This window comes from Bubalus bubalis, chromosome 11 (assembly GCF_019923935.1).
Source record: "Bubalus bubalis isolate 160015118507 breed Murrah chromosome 11, NDDB_SH_1, whole genome shotgun sequence".
In the NCBI taxonomy this organism is placed as follows: domain Eukaryota; kingdom Metazoa; phylum Chordata; class Mammalia; order Artiodactyla; family Bovidae; genus Bubalus; species Bubalus bubalis.
The window spans coordinates 83,700,076-83,719,448 of NC_059167.1; the positions used below are offsets into that span (position 1 = coordinate 83,700,076).

Consider the following 19,373-nt stretch of genomic DNA (forward strand, 5'->3'; position numbering starts at 1 on the left):
ACTCAAATTTGGAGTATTAGCATGTGATTTCATGAAAAGGAGGAACACAGTATGCTGTAGTCCTAACTCAAGCTGCTCTTAACTCATCACAGAATTGGAGATGCATTGGAACTGCATCTACAGAACATAGAGGGGAAGCCGGTAAGAGGCAGCTGGGCTAGGGAGAAAGAGTAATGCTGATTGGTTCTCTCTGCTCTAATTGAACTAGAGGCTGTGTACACTTTAACCTTCCCCATGACAAGGACAAGGCATAGCCTTGGGGTGCTTGATGGAGTTGATAAAGTCCAGTTCAGTTCAGTTGCTCGGTCGTGTCTGACTCTTTGACACCGCATGGACTGCAGCATGCCAGGCTTCCCTGTCCATCATCAACTTCTGGAGCTTGCTCAAACTCATGTCCATCGAGTCGGTGATGCCATCCAACCATCTCATCATCTGGTATGCCCTTCTCCTCCTGCCTTGAATCTTTCCCAGCATCAGGGTCTTTTCCAATGAGTCAGTTCTTCACATCAGGTAGCCAAAGTACTGGAGTTTCAGCTTCAGCATCAGTCCTTCCAGTGAATATTCAAGACTGATTTCCTTTAGGATGGACTGGTTGGATCTCCTTGCAGTCCAAGGGATTCTCAAGAGTCTTCTCCAACACCACAGTTCAAAAGCATCAATTCTTCAGCGCTCAGCTTTCTTTATAGTCCCAACTCTCACATCTGTACATGACTACCAGAAAAACCATAGCTTTGACTAGATGGAACTTTGTTGGCAAAGTAATGTCTCTGCTTTTTAATATGCTGTCTAGGTTGGTCATAGCTTTTCTTCTGAGGAGCAAGTGTCTTTTAATTTCATGGCTACAGTCACCATCTGCAGTGATTTTGGAGCCCCAAAGAATAAAGTCTCTCATTGTTTCCATTGGTTCCCCATCTATTTGCCATGAAGTGATGGGACCAGATGCCATGATCTTCATTTTCTGAATGTTGAGTTTTAAGCCAACTTTTTCACGCTCCTCTTTCACTTTCATCAAAAGGCTCTTTATTCCTTCTTCACTTTCTGCCATAGGGTGCTGTCATCAGCATATCTGAGGTGATTGATATTTCTCCCGGCAGTCTTGATTCCAGCTTGTGCTTCATCCAGCCTGGCATTTTGCATGATGTACTCTGCATATAAGTTAAAAAGTCCAGGTAAAGTGGCTAAATCTGATTATGCAGAAGACTTGACTGCCACTTACATATATTGTCTTAAAAGCGAAGAGGAAGAAAACAATGCAGCAAGAGAGTTTTGTAGAATTCTTTTTCTTGTGATGGGGTATGTGGAGGATGGAGGGCTATATAAGAAGGAGAAATACAGTGATTTGAGAAGAACAGGTATCAGGAGAATCATTTTTAGCGAAGGGCAAAATAATTGTGTTCCATTTGGAATCCCTGGGCCTAAGATAGCTTGGCCTCTACCAGCCCCTCTTCTCGCAGCTGAACCCAAGAAGCTCAGCTTGATCTAGATGTGTGTGGGTAGTCTGGGCCTGGTTTATGAAAAATTCCAGTCTTATTTCCTTGAGCCATCTCTGTGTCCCCTTTCCCCTGCTTGAAGACCGATTACAGTAGTGGACTTAGGGTCTGAAACATGATCTACTCAGGAGTCAGCCAGCTACAGAATGTTTATTGATCACTTCTTTAACTATGTTCCTTTGGCAAATTGCCTAACTTGCAAGTAGCTACTGCTGCTTTTTATGTGTCTACTTTCCAAGCATTTCTGAGGATACAGGGAGATAATGATGAGTGTCTTTACAAACTTTGAACTAGAAGGAAGAACTGGGTGTGTGTGGTTTTTTTTTTTTTTTTTTTTTTGGGCTGTGCTGGGTCTTCATTGCTACGCAGGCTTTTCTCTAGTTGCGATGAGTGGGGACTACTCTTCATTGCAGCGTGCGGGCTTCTCATTGCCGTGGCTTCTCTTGTTTCAGAGCCTGGGCTCTAGACGCTCGGGCTTCAGTAGTCACAGTTCTCTAGCCCTAGAGCACAGCTCAGTAGTTGTGGCACTTGGGCTTAGTTGCTCCTTAGCATGTGGGACCTTCCCAGACCAGGGATATAACCTGTGTCTCTTAATGTGCAGTGCTTAGTCGCTCAGTCGTGTCTGACTTTTTGCGACCCTGTGGACTGTAGCCTGCCAGGCTCCTCTGTCCAGGGGGATTCTCCAGGCAAGAATACTGGAGTGGGTTGCCATGCCCTCCTCCAGGGGATCTTCCCAACCCAGAGATTGAACCCAGGTCACCTGCATTGCAGGTGGATTATTTACCATCTACCACTGAGACACCAGGGAAGCCTAAGAACTTGGTGATTTTTAAAATGAAACAAAATATAAAACATCTAAACCCTGGAGCTGCCTTTCCTCCCATCTCCTTCCACTCCACTTCCTCACCTCCACACAGAAGAGTGAAGCACGGCACTGGAGATTTTTTTGCCAGTTGATTCCCTCTTTTTTGATTTGTTTTTAACAGCAGGTGGGGTCTTTTTTTTTTTTTTTTTCCTTACAGCTACTCAGTTTTGCTAGGGCATGTTGTGGATTTCTTAGCCCATTGAAGGCATAAACCTCAATCCTTTTCCTAATGATTTGTCAACTGAAATTAAAATGTATAGCCTGAGATCTGTGAGTTCAGTTTTATTTGGGGACTCAGGATTATAACCCAGGAGACAGCCTCTCTCACAGCTCTGGAAAACTGCTCCAGTGAGTAGTGGGTCAACAAGCACATAGGTGATTGTGGAGAAAGGGGTCCATGCCGTCAAGCACACATCTTGGTAGAAGGCTGCTCTCGGTCACGAGGAACAAATATCTGGTGCTCTTCTATGTATGGAAAGATAGAAGAAATTGGATTAATACAATTTTCTCCTGAAAATGTCTTAACTTTCTGAGGGCTTCTTCTGCCAGTTTTCCCAGAGCACAGAGTGCCTCATTCCTGATCTTTGCCCTAAACTCCTGTCAAGGTGTGCTGAATGTCCGTGACTGCAGGGGCCGCTCACCCAGTCCTTGTAGAGCTCAATGCCGAGTGACATTCCTTAGGTGACAGTTATACAAAACAGAGTGTTGCTGCGCAACTAATATTTCTTTTAGAAATGAAAGAGGTTATTACTCTTATGTTTCTGTATTTTCCTAAATTTCTTCTGCTAACCCTGGAAATAAGTGACAAGATCAGAGTCGATGTGCATCATCCAGAGGTTTAACCAGTTGGATGACAAGCTTTCTCTCACCTTTATGGGGCCGCTGACCAGGGCAGCTGAAGAGAGGAAGTTGAGTCTGGAAAGGTGAGACATGTATATGAGAAGCATTTTCTGTGATCTGCCTCAAGGCTTAAGGGTTTGTAGTCTGTTGTAACAGAAAAATGGGTTTGTTTTTCTTCTCTATTCATGGTTGTAGTGAATAAGACCTACTACTGGGTCAGGAACTTCTCTCTTTTATTTCCTGCATCTGTTTTAAGCTACTGTTATTGCTTAAGCTCCCTGGCCATGCACTCAACCCTGATCTCTAGCATTAAGCTCCCTGGCCATGCACTCAACTCTGATCTCTAGCAGCGGGGTGCTATCATTCTGTCAACATCTTGAGGTTGGTTGTGGCTTGAGTCTGGTGTGAAACTCTCTTCTCTGACAGTGTGTGCTCAGATACAGGAAGTTTGAGTGCTTGGCCACTTGAATGTCAGTCAGTAAGCTTCCTTTCTTTGTAACGCTTTGGGATGGGAGCAAGGGAGATGGCTTGCCAGGTATCCTCTCCTGGATGAAAAGTTTAACTACAGTCCTGTTCAGTCTTGTCCTGGGGATAACTGGGATCCCACATTTGTGGCTTTGGTCTTTTGACTAGGGCCATAGTCCTAGTTTGAGGCTGATTCAGAGTTCCAAGCCCATGTCCCTTTTATATTGGGTGGGCCAAAAAATTTGTTAAGGGTTTTTTAAGATGTTACAGAAAATGAACTTTTTGGCCAACCCAATATGGTGGTGGGTCAGCCTGTTTGCCACGCAGGGTGGCATCACACAGTAGTGGAGCCCTCAGGGTTCTATAAGAAGCTCATGGAAGGCCCTCAGGGCTGCTTCTGTGGTATGGTTTTCCCACAAGGCAACTTGCCCCTAGGCTCTTCCAGCCAAGCTGCAGAAGTTTCTTTTTAGGAAAAGACAAGTGGAAAATGGAAGGAAACTAGCATTTATTGAGTATCTGGCACTTGCTGTATGTTATACCCTCTAATCTTCATAACAGCTCTGGGAGGTTGGTGTTATACTTATCTTTCAGAACTGAGACTCAAAGAGGTTAAGGGTCACACAGCTAGCAATGGCAGAGTGCAAATTCCAGTCAGGTCTGTTTGTCTACCAAGACTTTGTTTTTTACACTGTGCAGTGTAGGGACAGTCTACTCATGAATACCTTTATCAAGCATTATACCAGTTAGGGATTTGGGAACCTCACTGTCCTTTTGTAGGATTAAACTCTGATCCAGTGTTAATTACTTCAAATAGTAACTTCTGACATCTGATTGCTTTAATCATTAGCACTCTAGTTGTGAATATTTTGAGCCCTGGCCCATTGTTTGCAGATTCCAGTAGTATTTCTAGTTGGCTTCCCCCCTTCCATTCATCCTTAATACAAGCAGTATTTATTAAGCAACTATAATTTGTCAGTAGCGCTGGTCCAAAGAATATTAATGAGCTGCCTGTGTCCTTAAAGAATTTACAGTCTCATACTACAAAGCTACAGTAACCAAAACAGTATGATACTGGCACAAAAACAAACACAGATCAGTGGAGCAGGATGGACAGCCCAGAAATAAACCCGTACACTATGGCCAAGTAATCTACGACAAAGGAGGCAAGAATATACAATGGAGAAAAGACAAGCTTTTCAGCAGGTGGTGCTGGGAAAACTGGACAGCTCCATGTAAAAGAATGAAGTTAGAATATTCTCTAATGCCGTATACAACATAAACTCAAAATGAATTAAAGACCTAATGTAAGACCAGATACTACTGAATGGGAGAAAATATTTGCAAATAATACAACTGAGAAGGGATTAATATCCAATATATATAAACAGTTCATACAACTTAACATCCAAAAAATACCCAATTAAAATGTGGTTGAAAGAAATTAATAGCTATTTTTCCAAAGCAGAAATGCAGATAGCCAACAGGAATGTGAAAATATGTTCAGTATTGCTAATTATCAGGGAAATGCAAATCAAAACCATAATGAGGTATTAACCTCACACCTGTCAAGATAGCCATTATCAAAAAGAACACATATCAAAACTATAATGAGGTATTACCTCACCCCTGTCAGGATGGCCATCATCAAAAAGAACACAAATAACGTCAGTGAGGATGTAGAGAAAAAGGAACCCTCCTACACTGTTGGTAGGAATGTAAATTGGTGCAGCCACTGTGGAAAACAGAGTGGAGGTTTCTCAAAAAACTAAAAATAGAATTACCATATGACCCAGCTGTTCCACTCCTGGCTAAACATATGAAAAACACAAACACATTAATTAGAAAAGGTATTAATACATACACCCCAGTGTTTACGGCATCATTGTTTGCAATTGCTGAGATATGAAAGCACCCTAAGTGTCCATCAACAGGTGAATGGCTAAAGAAGATGTTGCGTGTGTACACAACACACACACACACGCACACACACACACACACACACACACGCACACAGTGGAATACTATTCAGCCATACAAAAGTCATACAAAAATTTTGTGATTTGCAGCAACATAGATGGATTTGGAGGGCGTAATGCTCAAACAGAGAAAGACAAGTAACTCTATGATATCACTTACATGCGGAATCTAAAAAATACAATGCACTAGTGAATACAACAAAAAAGAAACAGACTCACAGACTATAGAGAACAAACTAGTGGCTACCAGTTGAGGGGAAGAGGGGCAATATAGGGGTGGGGGAGTGGGTGGTGCAAACTGTTGGGTGTAAGATCGGCTCAAAGGTGTAAGTACAATGTAGGGAATATAGCCAGTATTTTGTAATAATCTTAAATGGAAAGTAATGTTTAAAAGTTGTATAAAATTTTTAAATGAATTTTTTAGAATACTTAAGAATTTACAGTCTCGAGGTGGACAGACATATGGTAAAGTGTGATTTTTGCCAATAACTGAAGCACAGGCGCTTTGGGAACACCTGATATGTGTGTGTGTGTGTGTGTGCGTGTGCACATGCATGGGGGTACATTTTGAGAAGACTTCCAATAAGAGCTGTCTAATAAGATCTGAAAGGAGCTGATGGAGGTGGAGTTAGTAATCTACACAGAAAGAAATACATGCAGGAAAGGCCTTTAGGAAAGAAGCTTTCATGACATATTTAAGAAACTCAAGTTCAGTGATGTCAGCATGAAGCACACAGCTACAGGGTGAATCAGCAAGTTCTGAACCTAAAGAAGTGGTAGATGCAAGGTCATGAAATGACCTGGGGAGCCCTGATAAAGAACATGAACTTTATCCTAAGGTCAAGGAAGGCCAATAAAGGCCATTAAACAGGATAAGTGATGTAACTAAACTCTGACTGCATTGGGGATTGGTGGGGAATGGGACTAGAGGCAGGAAACCCGCTTAAAAGACTCTTACAGTGGTCTAGATAAGAGAGAAAAGTGGCTGAAGTGGGTTGACAGCTGTACAGACAGAGAAAACTAGAAAGATTGAAGAAAAATTTAGGAAGTAGATGTCCTTTGACAATTAAATGGATAAAGAAGATGTGGTACATTTACACAATGGAATATTACTCAGCCATAAGAAGGAATGAAATAGTACCATTTGCTGCAACATGGATGGACCCAGAGATTGTCATACTAAGTGAAGTAAATCAGACAGAAAAGACAAATATCATATGATATCACTTATATGTAAAATTCTAAAAAAGTGATACAAATGAACTTATTTACAAGACAGAAACAGACTCACAAACTTAGGGTCACCAAAGGGAAAGGTGGGGGAGAGGGATAAATTAGGAGGTTGGAATTAACATATATATACTACTAGATAAAATAGATTAACAACAAGGAATTACTGTTTAGTACAGGGAACTCTACTCAATACTCTGTAATGAACTTTACGGGAAAAGAATCTGAGAAAGAATAAATACATGTATATGGACAATCAAATCACTTTACTATACACCTGAGACTAATGCAGCATTTTCAATCAACTATACTCCAATATAAAATTAAAATTTTTTCAAAAGAAAAAAGTTTTAGGAAGTGGGATGCTTGAAAAGTAGGGGTTTTGATGGAGAAGGGGGTTATGGGGATGACTCCAGATTTGTGATTTAGTAATTTAAATGCATTCAGCTGCCATTCACAAAGATAGAGGAAATAGTAGGAGAGCAAGGGAAGGAGTGAAAAGAGAGACAGATTAAGAGGTTGGAGGCAGATGGGAATGATTAAAAGTGAGTTTGGTTTTGGACCTGTTGAGTGTGAGGTGCCGATTAGCTAGCAGACAGTTAGCTGAATGGTGCTAAAGCTTGAGAGAATGAATTGGAACATTTCTGAGTCCTAAAGGTGACCATGAGAGGGTGTTGAGGAGGAAAAGGAGGATGTCACTGGATAACTTCTAAGCCAGAATGTGGGTTAGTTCTTCCTCTTGAGTCACCTAGGATTTGACTAGGTGAAATCACGTAGTTACCTAGGATTATGACTAGCCTTCAGACAGAGAGGAACACTGGAGACTGGAATCCAAAGTCTTAGGTAAATAAAGAAGTGACCAGGAAGTTGCAGAGTGTTGTGACAAGGAGAGGTTCGAGATTTTACAGCTGAATGTCATGATTTCCAGAGGAGAGGTGGTGGTTGTTTTTTTACTTGATGAAAGAGGGTGGATGGCCTGGAAGCAGCCTCCATATGTCTCGCCTAGGATGTGAGAAGGAGCTGCCTCTCAGAACAATTTGTAGGGAGAGGCAGGCTTCAGTTATGGGGGAAGTAGAAAAGGCTGTAGATGTTGGTAGTTGAGTAACCATGGAATGAGGTTCCAGAGGGTTGGCAGGTGTGGATGATGTGTAGTACAGGTGACTTGGTGGAGGAGAGGAAATAGCCCTCATGGGAATGGGAGTGTGGGCCCAGAAAGAGCAGAGGAGTTTATGTATTGGGCAGAGTGACGAAAGAGGACAGCAGTACAACACGGTAGATTTCCATGACTACAGGATTGCCAAGGAAGGAAGTTCCAGAGATAAGCAAAAGTTCATGTACGTGTGTGTGTGTGTGTATGAGAAATTAATATATGATAAAGGAAACATTTCCAATCAAAAGTGAAAAGATGTGTTAGTCAATAAATATGTTAGGATGACTGGTTGACAGTTATCCATTTGGAAAATTTTTTAATCTTTACCTCATGCCAAGCACAAAAGTAAATTCCAGGCATGCTAAAGATCTAAAGATATGCCATCAAACTATTAGGACTCAAAGGAACAATTCAGTTAGTCCCAGGGTAGAAGAGGCCTTTCTAAACAAGTCAATAAAGGAAACCATAAAGGAAAAGACTTAACAGATTTGACTACATACAAATTAAAGCAAAAGAACCCTTAAGTTAGAAAATAAAGGACAAAATGAGGCAAATATGTAACCTTAAAAGACAAGGTTAAAATCTAGAAAGAGCTCTGCAAATCAATAAAATATAATTAACTTAAAAAAAATGCAAAGAAAGATGAACTTATCTACAAAACAGAAGCAGACTCACAGACTTAGAGAACAGACTGGGGGGAGCCAGGGTGAGCGGGGAGGGAGAGGGGTGGACTGGGAGTTTGGGTTGGGGGACGCCAGCTGTTACATACAGAATGGAGAAACAACAGGGTCTTGCTGTACAGCTCAGGGAACTAGATCCACTCTCTTGGGATAAACCATAATGGACAAGAACATTTTTAAAGGAATTATATGTGTGTGTATGTAACTGAGTCACTTTGATGTACAGTAGAAAGCACAATGCAACTACAATAAAAATGTTTTTTGTAAAAAAAAAAAAAAAAAGTTTTTTGTTGGGAAAAAAGTACAAAGAATATGACCAGTAAATACAAAGCAGTGCTGAAATTCAATGACTATTACAGGAATACAAATGAAAACAATGCTGTATCTCTTTTTATCAATCAGAGTGGTACAGATGGAAAGGAATTGAGATGATCTAGTTTTAGAAGGACGGAAAGATGGGCCCATGTATGTTGGTTCAGATAAACCAGTACGGTAATTTGGAAGAGTAATTGGGCAGCATCAAAACTAAAAACTTGGACTTGCCTAGTGGTTAAGAATCTGTCTACCAATGCAGGGGACACAAGTTCGATCCCTGGTCTGGGAAGATCCCACATCCTGCAGGGATCACATGCTCAGGTGCTACAACCACTGAGCCAGCATGCTGCAACCCCTGAAGCCTGTGCACTCTAGAGCCCATGCTCTGCAACAAAAGAAACCCCTGCAATGAGAAGCCCACGCACCCAACCAGAGCAGCCTCCACTTTGGTGCAATTAGAGAAAGCCCATGTGCAGTAGCAAAGACCCATATAAATAATAAAAGGAAGAAACACTTCCATATTTTTGGCCTAGCATTTCTGCCTCTAGGAATTTTCCTACTAAAATCTCTCACAGCTGCTTTAAAAAATAATATAGATATGAATATTTACTAGAGCATTTTTTATAATATTGAAAACCTAGAAGTAGTCCCAAATGTCCACAAAGAGGAAAGAAGTTAGTAATTTCAGCTTTTTAAAATTAAAGTATGTTTGGGAGTTCCCTGGTGGCCTAATGGTTAGGATTCTGATTTCACTGCCATGGTCCCAGGTTGGGGAACTGAGATCCTGTAAGCTGCATGGCGTGGCCAAATGAAAAAAAAAATTAAAGTATATCTCCAAAATGGAATTGCATTAAACACTTTACAAACAATGATGTAGGTTTATATATACTGACATTAAAAGATCTGCAAATCATTTTGGTAAGTGGAAAAAAGTTACAAACTAATATGTATTGGGCTCTCATTTTTGTTTTTAAAATAAATCTATATAGTTAAAAAAACTGGGATGTATGCAAAATGATAACCAAAGTTATCTCTTAGGATCTAGAATTATAGGGAGATGTTCTTTCAGTGGACGAGGGGAGTGAACAAGTACAGGTTAAGTTTGAAAAGTAAAGCAAAAAATAAAACTTCTAACTACAACTTTTACAAAAGAAGACAGAAGGGAAAACATTCAGGATTCACCTATGGGCTAGACGGATTGTACTTCAGAGTAGGTATTAGTAATCTATGGAGGGAAAAGAACTGTAGAACTCATGGAGGAGGCACCATGGTCCAGACAGAGTTCAGCAGCACTCAGGGGGGGCTCCAGGCCAGGGCAGGGAGATTCTCAGACTCCCCCTTCACCAGGAGAAGAAGTCTGACAGGGCGGCCTTGCCTCTTCTCCTGGACGCACCACTGCTCTTGTGTATCAGCAGCTGCCCAGGCTTAGAATACCTTTTCCCTCTTGGTAGCTGGCAAACTCCAACTCAAGGTTCAAAGTCCTGCTCAGAGGTCCCCTTCCAAGGTTAAGTCTTCCTCTCTGCCTCCGGAAGGAGGCAGCTCTAATATCTACTGTAGCCTTAATCACACTGTTTTGTAACTGTTGTTTATATTTGTCTCTCCCACTAGACTGTGAGCTCCTCAAGGGCAGGGACCAGGGCTTGTTTTTCCTTTTAACCATCCCAGTACCTACCACAGGTCCAGATGCACAGTAAGTGCTCAGTATATCCTTGTTGGAATGAGTGAGAAATGAATGATTCCAAGGGCTCTCATTAGGTCAAGTGTGGGGAGAGGAAGCCTGGATGCCATGCATATAAAGGTGGGAGGGAGAGGAAGAACCAGCACCGGCCCCATCAAGGGGAGCACAGGACTGCTGGGCAGGGCAGACCCGAACGAGTGGGATGTGCCAGAGACTGACTGGGTTGACTTCCTTAGTTTTCACTCCAGAAGCCAAAACACATGCCACTTTATTACCAAAGCGAGTGGTATTTTCTTCCTGCTGCTAAGAGTCTGTGAATTAACACTTTGCTGTGATGGAAATGCTTTGATTCAGGGAGGAGCAGCGTGGGTCGAGGGACAGGCTATTATGCACTGAGGTGAAGACGTGGTTTCCAGATATCTGTTGCAGGAAGGAGTACTGCCTTCCAGAGAAGTAGAAAGACCCAAATCTTTGGATTTGTGGACCGAAGAGTCTTCAGAGCAGTATCTGAAAAGGCACTTTCTAGGTGTCTGGGTGTCTTATTGCTATCCACCACCTGAATCCCACTTCCCAAATGGCGCTAGTGGTAAAGAACCCGCTTGCCAATGCAGGAGACACAAGAGACACAGGTTCAGTCCCTGGATCGGGAAGATCTCCTGGAGAAGGGAATGGCAACCCACTCCAGTATTCTTGCTTGGAGAATCCCATGGACAGAGGAGCCTGAGGGCTATAGTCCATGGGGTCGCAAAGAGTCAGACACGACTGAGCATTCACAGCATGGCAACCGAATCTTAGATCTTCAGAAATACTAGGTTTGGGTGTATAAAAGTTATCTCTATATTAACTTTGCCATTTATACCTGATTATTGTGTAGCACAGTCATTATGCATATATAGAATTAAATATGCATTTAAAACATTCTAGCATCATTCATTTTTTCTTTTCAGCAAACATTTATTGAATGACTACCGTGTGTCAGGCACTGGGAATACAAAGACACTGAGATTGGTCCCTGCTGTTGAGGAACTCACAGCCTTGGTGAGGAGACAGACAAATAAACAGCATATATTAAGATACCTGTTATGAAAAATGTATGTATATGTTGCTTCATGATCACATAGGAAGGTCTGCTAGGAAAGGGGAGGGGACTGACAGAGTTTTGCAGAAGGAAAACCAGAGCTGTTTCTTAATCAGGTGAGATATGGAGGCAATGCAAAGTTTGTTTCAATTGGAGGAAGCAATACATGCAAAGAAAAAGAGTGAGAAAATGTAGCACTTTCAGAGTTCTGTAAAGAGTTCACTGTGCTCCTGGGAGAGTTCCCAAACAGGAGCAGAGAAAGACAAGTTTGTATAATCATTCAGCAAATTCTGCACTTTATCCTGAAATCTGTGGGGAACCACCGTAGGATTTTGAGCAGAGATTGTCATAATCTGACTTTCATATTAAAAGATCACAAAGGATAGTCGATTGACATGGTATATAAATGGAAGCAGGGAGAGCAACTTGGGAGATTTTTTAATAATCTAGGTGAAAATTCACAAGAGGCTGAATTAAGGCATTAACCCAACGGGAGTGGGAAGATGCTGATGAGGTCAAGAGGCACTATCAACTTTGTAGTCACAACACTTAGTTAGGTCTTTCCTTTATTATTATTTGGCTGCACTGGGTCTTCAATGCAGCGCTTGGGCTTCTCTAGTTGTGGTGCACAGGCTCTAGAACACGTGGGCTCAGTAGTTGTGGTGCGTGGGCTTAGTTGCAGTATATGGAATCTTAGTTCCCCAACCAGGGATTGAATCCGGGCCCCTTACAATGGGAATGTGGAATCTTATCTGTTGGACCACCAGCCTCCCTCTTATTAGTTTATATAATCTTAGTGCTTGGGCTTCCCTAGTGGTAAAGAATCCACCTGCCAATGCAGGAGTTTGATTCCTGGGTCAGGAAGATCCCCTGGAGAAGGAAATGGCAACACATTCCAGTATTCTTGCCTGGGAAATCCCATGGACAGAGGAGCCTGGTGGGCTAGAGTCCATGGGGTCACAAAAGAGTCAGACACAACTGAGCAACTAAACAACAACAATAGATCTTAATGCTTAGCACAGGATTTGCCACATACAGTCTGAGTGAACGCCGGGAGTTGGTGATGGACAGGGAGGCCTGGTGTGCTGCGATTCATGGGGTTGCAAAGAGTCAGACACGACTGAGTGAACTGAACTGAACTGAACTGAGACAGTCAATAAGTATACGTGAATGATCTTTTGATCTACTCAGAAAAATGGGAGGAGGAGGAGGAGGTTTCTGGTTTGGGTGACTCAATAGATGGTGCTATTATCAAATTGAGAGAGAAGGTCAGCCAGGAAGATTAATATAGAGTTAGTTCAATTCTGTGTCTAAGTTTCAAAGTGCTTTTGAGACATCTGAGTGGAGGTGTGTGAGTCTACAGCTCCAGAAGGGAAGGTAGACTTAAGAATCATCAATCACCCTGGAAGTTGATGACATTGTCCCGAGAGAGTGTAAAGTGAGGAGAAAAAGAGAAGTCTGGAAGCTTGGGGACATGAGCATGTAGGGGAGGATGAAGGAAAAGGAGAACAAGGAAGCATGTTGAAGGCCTTAGAAGGAAGACCAAGACAGAAAGTGGCCCTTAAGCTGAGGGAGTTTAGTTTCAAGAAGGCCAGGGCTGTCTGATGCTGCCAAGAGGCCCAGAAGTGAGTGTCAGTAGAATGCTGCTTCTCTAAACAAGGGATTTTTGTCTGTTTTGATTGCTGTTGTATCCCCAGCACTTAGGACAGCCTAGCACATAGTAAGTGCTCAATAAATTAACTAATAAATGAATGAATGAATTGAAAAAATCCCTTGCATTTAGTTGCAGAACCACAGGTCCTTGGTGAAGGTATTTTCCCAGGAGTGATGGTGAAGGAAGCTAGATTATAGTGGACTGAGGAGCCGAGAGGGTGTCAGGAAGTGGCTACAGAGAGGACTGTTCACACATCTCCTCTTATGTGCTGGGCTCTGAGCTAAGCACTTTACATGCATTAACTCATTTAATCTTCTCAATAGCCCAATAGGCTAGATACTGTTATGGTCACCAGATGAGGAACCTGCAGCTCAGAGGGAAAAATAACTTGCTCAGGGTCCCACAGCTAGAAAGTGTCAGCCAAGATTTGAACCCAGATCTATCTGACTTTGAAATTTAGCACTGAGCTGCTCGGCCTACATTTCCTATAGAGTTTCTTTGTAACCAGAAGGAGACAGAAAGAGACTCTTTGGGATGAGTTGAGACCAGGAAGACATGCAAATATTTTAATGCTGATGGGAGAGAATTGCAAAAAGAAATAATTTGAAGATGTGGGGGAAAAGGGAAATAATTTATACAAGAGGAGCCCGGGGAGAGTTGCAGACCACAGATAAAAGGAAGCCCCTTCCACTGAGGCAGGTGAGGAGAAGACCAGGTGTGTGTGGCAGGCACTTTTGTCAGGGAGGAGGGGAAGGTGTGGGTGGGCAGACTTCCCTTCTGGCTTTCTGCTGAGATTAAAGCAAGTGGCAAAACGGTTGTGGACTTGAAGAAATGGTACAAGTCTGAAATAGCTGTTGCAGAGACTGGGAAAAAGCAGTGGTGGTGGGGATTTTCAGGACGGCATCAAGGGCCCAGCCAAGATGAGCTACCAGGATTAGGTGCACCAAAGGCAGATGTTTGATGGATCCAGGTTGAGGGTTTTGCTCCCTACATGCAACAGAAGGAAGGGATGACTGTTGAGAGCATTGGCTCGATGGTATTGGAGGTGTCCACATCTCGGGCAACAGGAAGGAAGCGAAGACGGCAGAGGAGGGAGAACAGAAACGAAATGGAAGAGTCATAGTTCTGGGACCCGCACAGCGCAAACAGTGGGATTTGGGTGATAAAATGGTCTCAGGTTCCCCTGTTCTAAAGAGTTCCACCGCCAGACCTGACCTGTGATGAATAAGGCAAAACTGTGCTAAAAAGAGAGGGATAAGGAGAGAAAACTAACAGTGGTTATCCTGTCAGAGAGGAAGAGGGGTGCTGAAGATAACTTTTTTCCTATAAACACTTCTGGGCTGTTTGCCTTTTTTTTTTTTTTCTTTTCTCTTTTGGCTGCACCAGGTGGCATGTGGGGTCTCAGTTCCCCAACCAGGGATCAAACCTGCATCCCTTGCATTGGAAGCATGGATTCTAAACCACTGGACTGCCAGGAAAATCCTTGAATTTTTTTAACTTCTTAAAAAAAATATACAGACTTTTCACTGAACCCGGGAAAGAGCGGGCTTCTGTGAAAGCAGGGGGATGAGGGAGCAGTGGTCTGGAAGGAGACCCCAGGCTGTGTGGTTTGTCTGTGGAATCATGAGCTGTTGGCCCTGAGGAGGAGCAGCCAGTAAACAATGGTCCCACCCTGCCATTGTTTACCAGGGAGGAAGTGGGAGCCACAGGACTCACTCAGCTTGGCAGCCGCCGAACTGAGCCAGAACTAACCCTTCCTGATCTCCCAGCTTAGTGCTCTGTTTTCCATGCTGCTTCCTGAGCACTGGAGGCTTCAATTTCCTGCTGTCCTGCCCAGGCCCATCACAAGGGTGCCCGTGCGATCGCCGGTGAGCCGGCTGTTTGCCAGACCCTGCTTCCCACACCTCAGTCCCTCCCAGTGCAGGGGTGTGGGTGTGTGTAGGCAGCTTGCCTGTCCCCTATTTCCTGTTCTCTTCAGAGTAGCGACTTGGAGGCGAAAACTACAATGATGGCCTCTGTTTACATCCGTTTAAATGACCCAGTGTCCCTCCTGTTTTGCTAGCTCTCACATCACCACCTACTCCGGTCCTTCCTCCTCAGAGCTTGTTTAAGCAGCAGCCATGACTCTGTGTCTTTTTAATCAACCCAGACCCGTATGAGTCACTGAGAGCACTTAAGATAGGGCTTCTTCACCATGAGATGGGTGGCCAGGGGTGGAGAGATAAGTCCTTAAATGAGGGGCCTTGTTCTAGGGGAAAAGTCCTTTCATTTTTGTCAGGTCCTCAAAGGAGTCTGTGACCTTTCCCCTCTTAAAAGACCAGGGATTTAGAGAATGAAGTGCAGGTGTGTTTTAGAAAAACCAAAATATGATAACAGCAATTACATGTTCCCTTGTCTTCTCAGTAAGAGTTCAGATAAGCCTGGTGTTTGTGCAGCCTCTCTCGTCCTCAGGATGGGGAGTGGCAGTTGTATTAGGGAGCTGAGATTTCTCTATTTGGTAGACTGAAGTCCAGAAGGTTAAGATGATAGCGTAGGACTCTTGCCCTCTTTTGCATGCCTGCCAAGGTGGATGTGCAGGTGAACTCTCCACACAGAGATACTGGGCTCTGTGGTGTGTGGGGTCTGGTGGGGACAAGGAGACGAGGGACGAGGCGGTAGTTTAAGGAGAGATATTATAGTTCTCTTCATGCCTGCCTCTCAGTGAAGCCCTCCTTGCTCTTTGGGATTTGTAGAGATGGCCCTGCACATTCTGGGTCGAGCGCACTCCCTGCCCTTACAGTCTGGTTGTCCTTCTGTGTTGTGGGCATGAGTCTTCAGGGTTTAGAATGGAGCTGTGCATTGGCCTGTTCTAGAATAGCCTCAAATTCTCTTCTGCCTCCAGGGTATAAGCAGGTGTTAGTGTGGGGCGACAGGGTATTTACCAGCAGGGGAAAGAATGTGTTTGCTCTTGCTAGTAGGAAAGGACCCCCGATTGGCTTGCTTCTTGGCCAGCCTGAAAGCCAAGATGCAGCCATGTGGTATAGTGAGCAGGAGATTAAGTAGGCTTCCTTGTGTTCAAGGCTCCTGAGTTCCTTCTGCCTACAGATGGATAATGTTCGGGATTCCAATGTGGCTCTGAATCCTCTCTCCCTGCACTGTGCCAGACCATCCTACCCCTGACTTTGTAGTTCCATAGGAAGTTGTGGATGTCATGGTGGCAATGGGGACAAATGTGGCTCCAGAAACAGAATAGAGGGAGTTCACTGAGGTTCATGCTTGGGGTTGGTACAATCAGTACCACCCTGAAGGTCATGGACAAGAGCCAGTGGGAGGATGGGAAGAGACTGTCCATTTGTGTTTTGGTTTGGTGCTTTTTTTTTTTTTCTGTGTAGACTGGGATCTGTTGAACTGTATTAGATAGTATGTTGTCTCCAACTGGGTGGCTTTTCACTGTTGGGCAGAAGTCTGCCTTGGACAGAGAACCTGCTTGGGAAGAGGAAGGAAGGAAACAGGATGGTCTGGTGGCTACATACCTTTGCTGGAGTGCCAGCTAAGCCATCTGTGGCCCCCTCTGCACGGCAGACCCTCCTGTCACCTAGCTCCTCATCAGCTCCTAACCTGTTACAAAGCTGGACGCCTCCATCTGCAGCCCTCCAGAGCAGTGCTACTTCAAGTGCCAGTCTGCAGTGAGATGAGAAGCATATTCACCAGAATGTAAAACTTCCCTTCATGAAGAAAACATTGTTACAAGAAACTGTTAGCACTAAACTGTGTTTTCTCTGACATAACTGACTTACACTCTGGAGTCATATAAGCTTCCTATCTGGTGACCAACCAGGAACACCACTGGCACATCAGCTAATCTGCAGACCACACTTTGACTCGCAATACTCCAGAGCCACCTCTAGTTCAGAAGCAGTTGTTGCGGTCTTTGAACCCCTGTAAGCCGGAAACAGAGAGCCCTGGTTGCAAAGAGCTGCTGGCAGGTCCATCATGCAAGGGCCAGGGTGGGTGACTGGGGGGAGGGGAACACGACCCCAGAGAACAAGTCAAACAGGTGACGAGGTGGCACCTGTGCCAAGGGCAGCTGTCCGCCCCCCTTTCCCTCTTACCACACACAAACGGAAAGAACTAGAGTTGGGGTCCCTCCAGTAGGGCCTTGGTTTTGCCTGATGTTTCTGGCAGCAAGTCAGCCCCACTGAGTGTATTACCCTGTCCTTGCAGAAAAACGGCATACATCAGAGAAGAATTCATTGGTGGTCCTTGTTGTCACTCCTGGATGTGACCAGTTTCCTTCTTTGGGGTCTGTAGAGAACTGTAAGTACCACTTTGTTCCTTGTTCTAGAAGCCAGCACTTGTCTGGAGCTATAACTCCAGATGGCCTGGCCTCAGTTGCAGATGCTAGGCCTGGAGCCCTCCAGGACGGTTGGGGAACAGGGGTCACCAAGTACCCAGAACCATCAAAAGAGAGTTTTTCCTGTGCACTCTAACCAGTGTCTGAAGTTTGGCCATGAACGTCACACTGGCTAATCACTGAGTCCCATGGGACACCTACCTTCTGGACTGAATATAATCCCTCTGGCATTTTAGAAACTTATGCACTTTGTTGGTTTTTCTCTTAGAGACCCTACACTAGAGAGAGAAGGAGTTTTCGGCCATTTGAACTGAGATGAAGCCAAGTCATTCGTCCAGTGGCTGCCCTGAGCAGCAGCATTTGGGGACATCTCAGTGTGCAAAGTGAACATTCAGGTCTTGGCTTCTTCCTCACATTGCTGAGGAAGTAGCTGAAGCTTGGAGACAAAGGGAGACGGGGGTGACTTCAAAGGCTCTGGGAACATTGTAACCTGGACTCACCCCTCCAAGCATCCCTTTCCCCTTTGTCCTTTGAGCTAAAGCCTGGCAGGAATCCATGTTTCTGGTGGGGAAACTGACCCACAGGGCAGGGGGTGCTTTGCAGAGGATTCCACGCCAGCCTGCCTCTCCTCACACACCATTTTCCGGGGCCTCAAGAGTCACTGGGTGACCACCCTCGCACTCTGGCCCCAGGCCTGAGTATCAGCCCTGCTCCCTCAGGGAATGCTTCCTCTTTGAAAGAAAAAATGTGTTTGTTTGTTGTTGTTGTTGTTGTTGTTTTTCCCACGGCATACGGGATCTTAGTTCCCTGACCAGGGATCGAACCCATGCCCCCTGTAGTGGAAGCGCAGTCTTAACCGCTGGACCACCAGGAAAGTTCCTTATTGTTGGTTTTTAATCCGAGGTTTTACAGAGAATATGTGATTCTCTGTAATCTGAGGGTAGAAATCCTTAACCTAATGGAATCCTTTCTGTCGTTTCAGACACACTGACCATAAATGATGAGCAGAGTCTCCTCCTCTCCGAGACTGTCTGGGGCGCCCTGCGAGGTAACAAGATGGGGCTGATGCTGGGAGAGAGAAGGATGATGTGGGAAGGTGGGCACTGGTGGGGTGAGGGGCAGAACTGGGGGCCAGGCAAATACCCCCAGCTTAGCAACTTGCTTTATGGAGAGCAGTTGGAGTATTTCCTCAACTCCCTGCAGGGAGTGTTCTCCTCACCGCTGCCTCCAGCAGCTGGCAGGTGTCACAGCCTGTGCAGCGACAGCCGCTCCCCTGGCAGGCACTCTGGGAAGCAGAGGGAGTCCCTGCAGGCGGATGGCAGGCACCAGCAGGGGCAGGCGGCTGGGGAGAGGAGCCCACCCTGCCACGCACACTGTTTGTTCAGCTCTCACCATGGACCCAGGATTGGAAGGGCTCTTTAAAAAGGAAATCTAGATCAAAAGAAAGAGATAAATGTCAAAAAAGAGGTAAACAGTGATAAAATGAGGACTTTGCTAGCCAACGGGCGATAGGCCCCTGCCCTTCCTCTTGGTCCACTGAGAAGGTATTTGGTCCCTAGACACAGACTTAGCCAAACACTTCCACCCCTTTTGGTAAGAGCTCTGCCGGTGAATGAGGG

The 19,373-nt window shown here is 44.5% G+C and overlaps 1 protein-coding gene across 1 annotated transcript in view; it reads left to right on the plus strand.

The window, feature by feature from the left end:
* The window catches only part of HEXA (hexosaminidase subunit alpha), a 30,912-nt gene that overhangs the window by 2,449 nt on the left and 9,090 nt on the right, over window positions 1-19,373 (plus strand). The window contains exons 2-3 of the mRNA XM_025296206.3: window positions 17,625-17,717; window positions 18,737-18,802. Of these exons, the coding sequence (XP_025151991.1) occupies window positions 17,625-17,717; window positions 18,737-18,802 (159 nt within the window). The remainder of the gene's footprint in view (window positions 1-17,624; window positions 17,718-18,736; window positions 18,803-19,373) is intronic.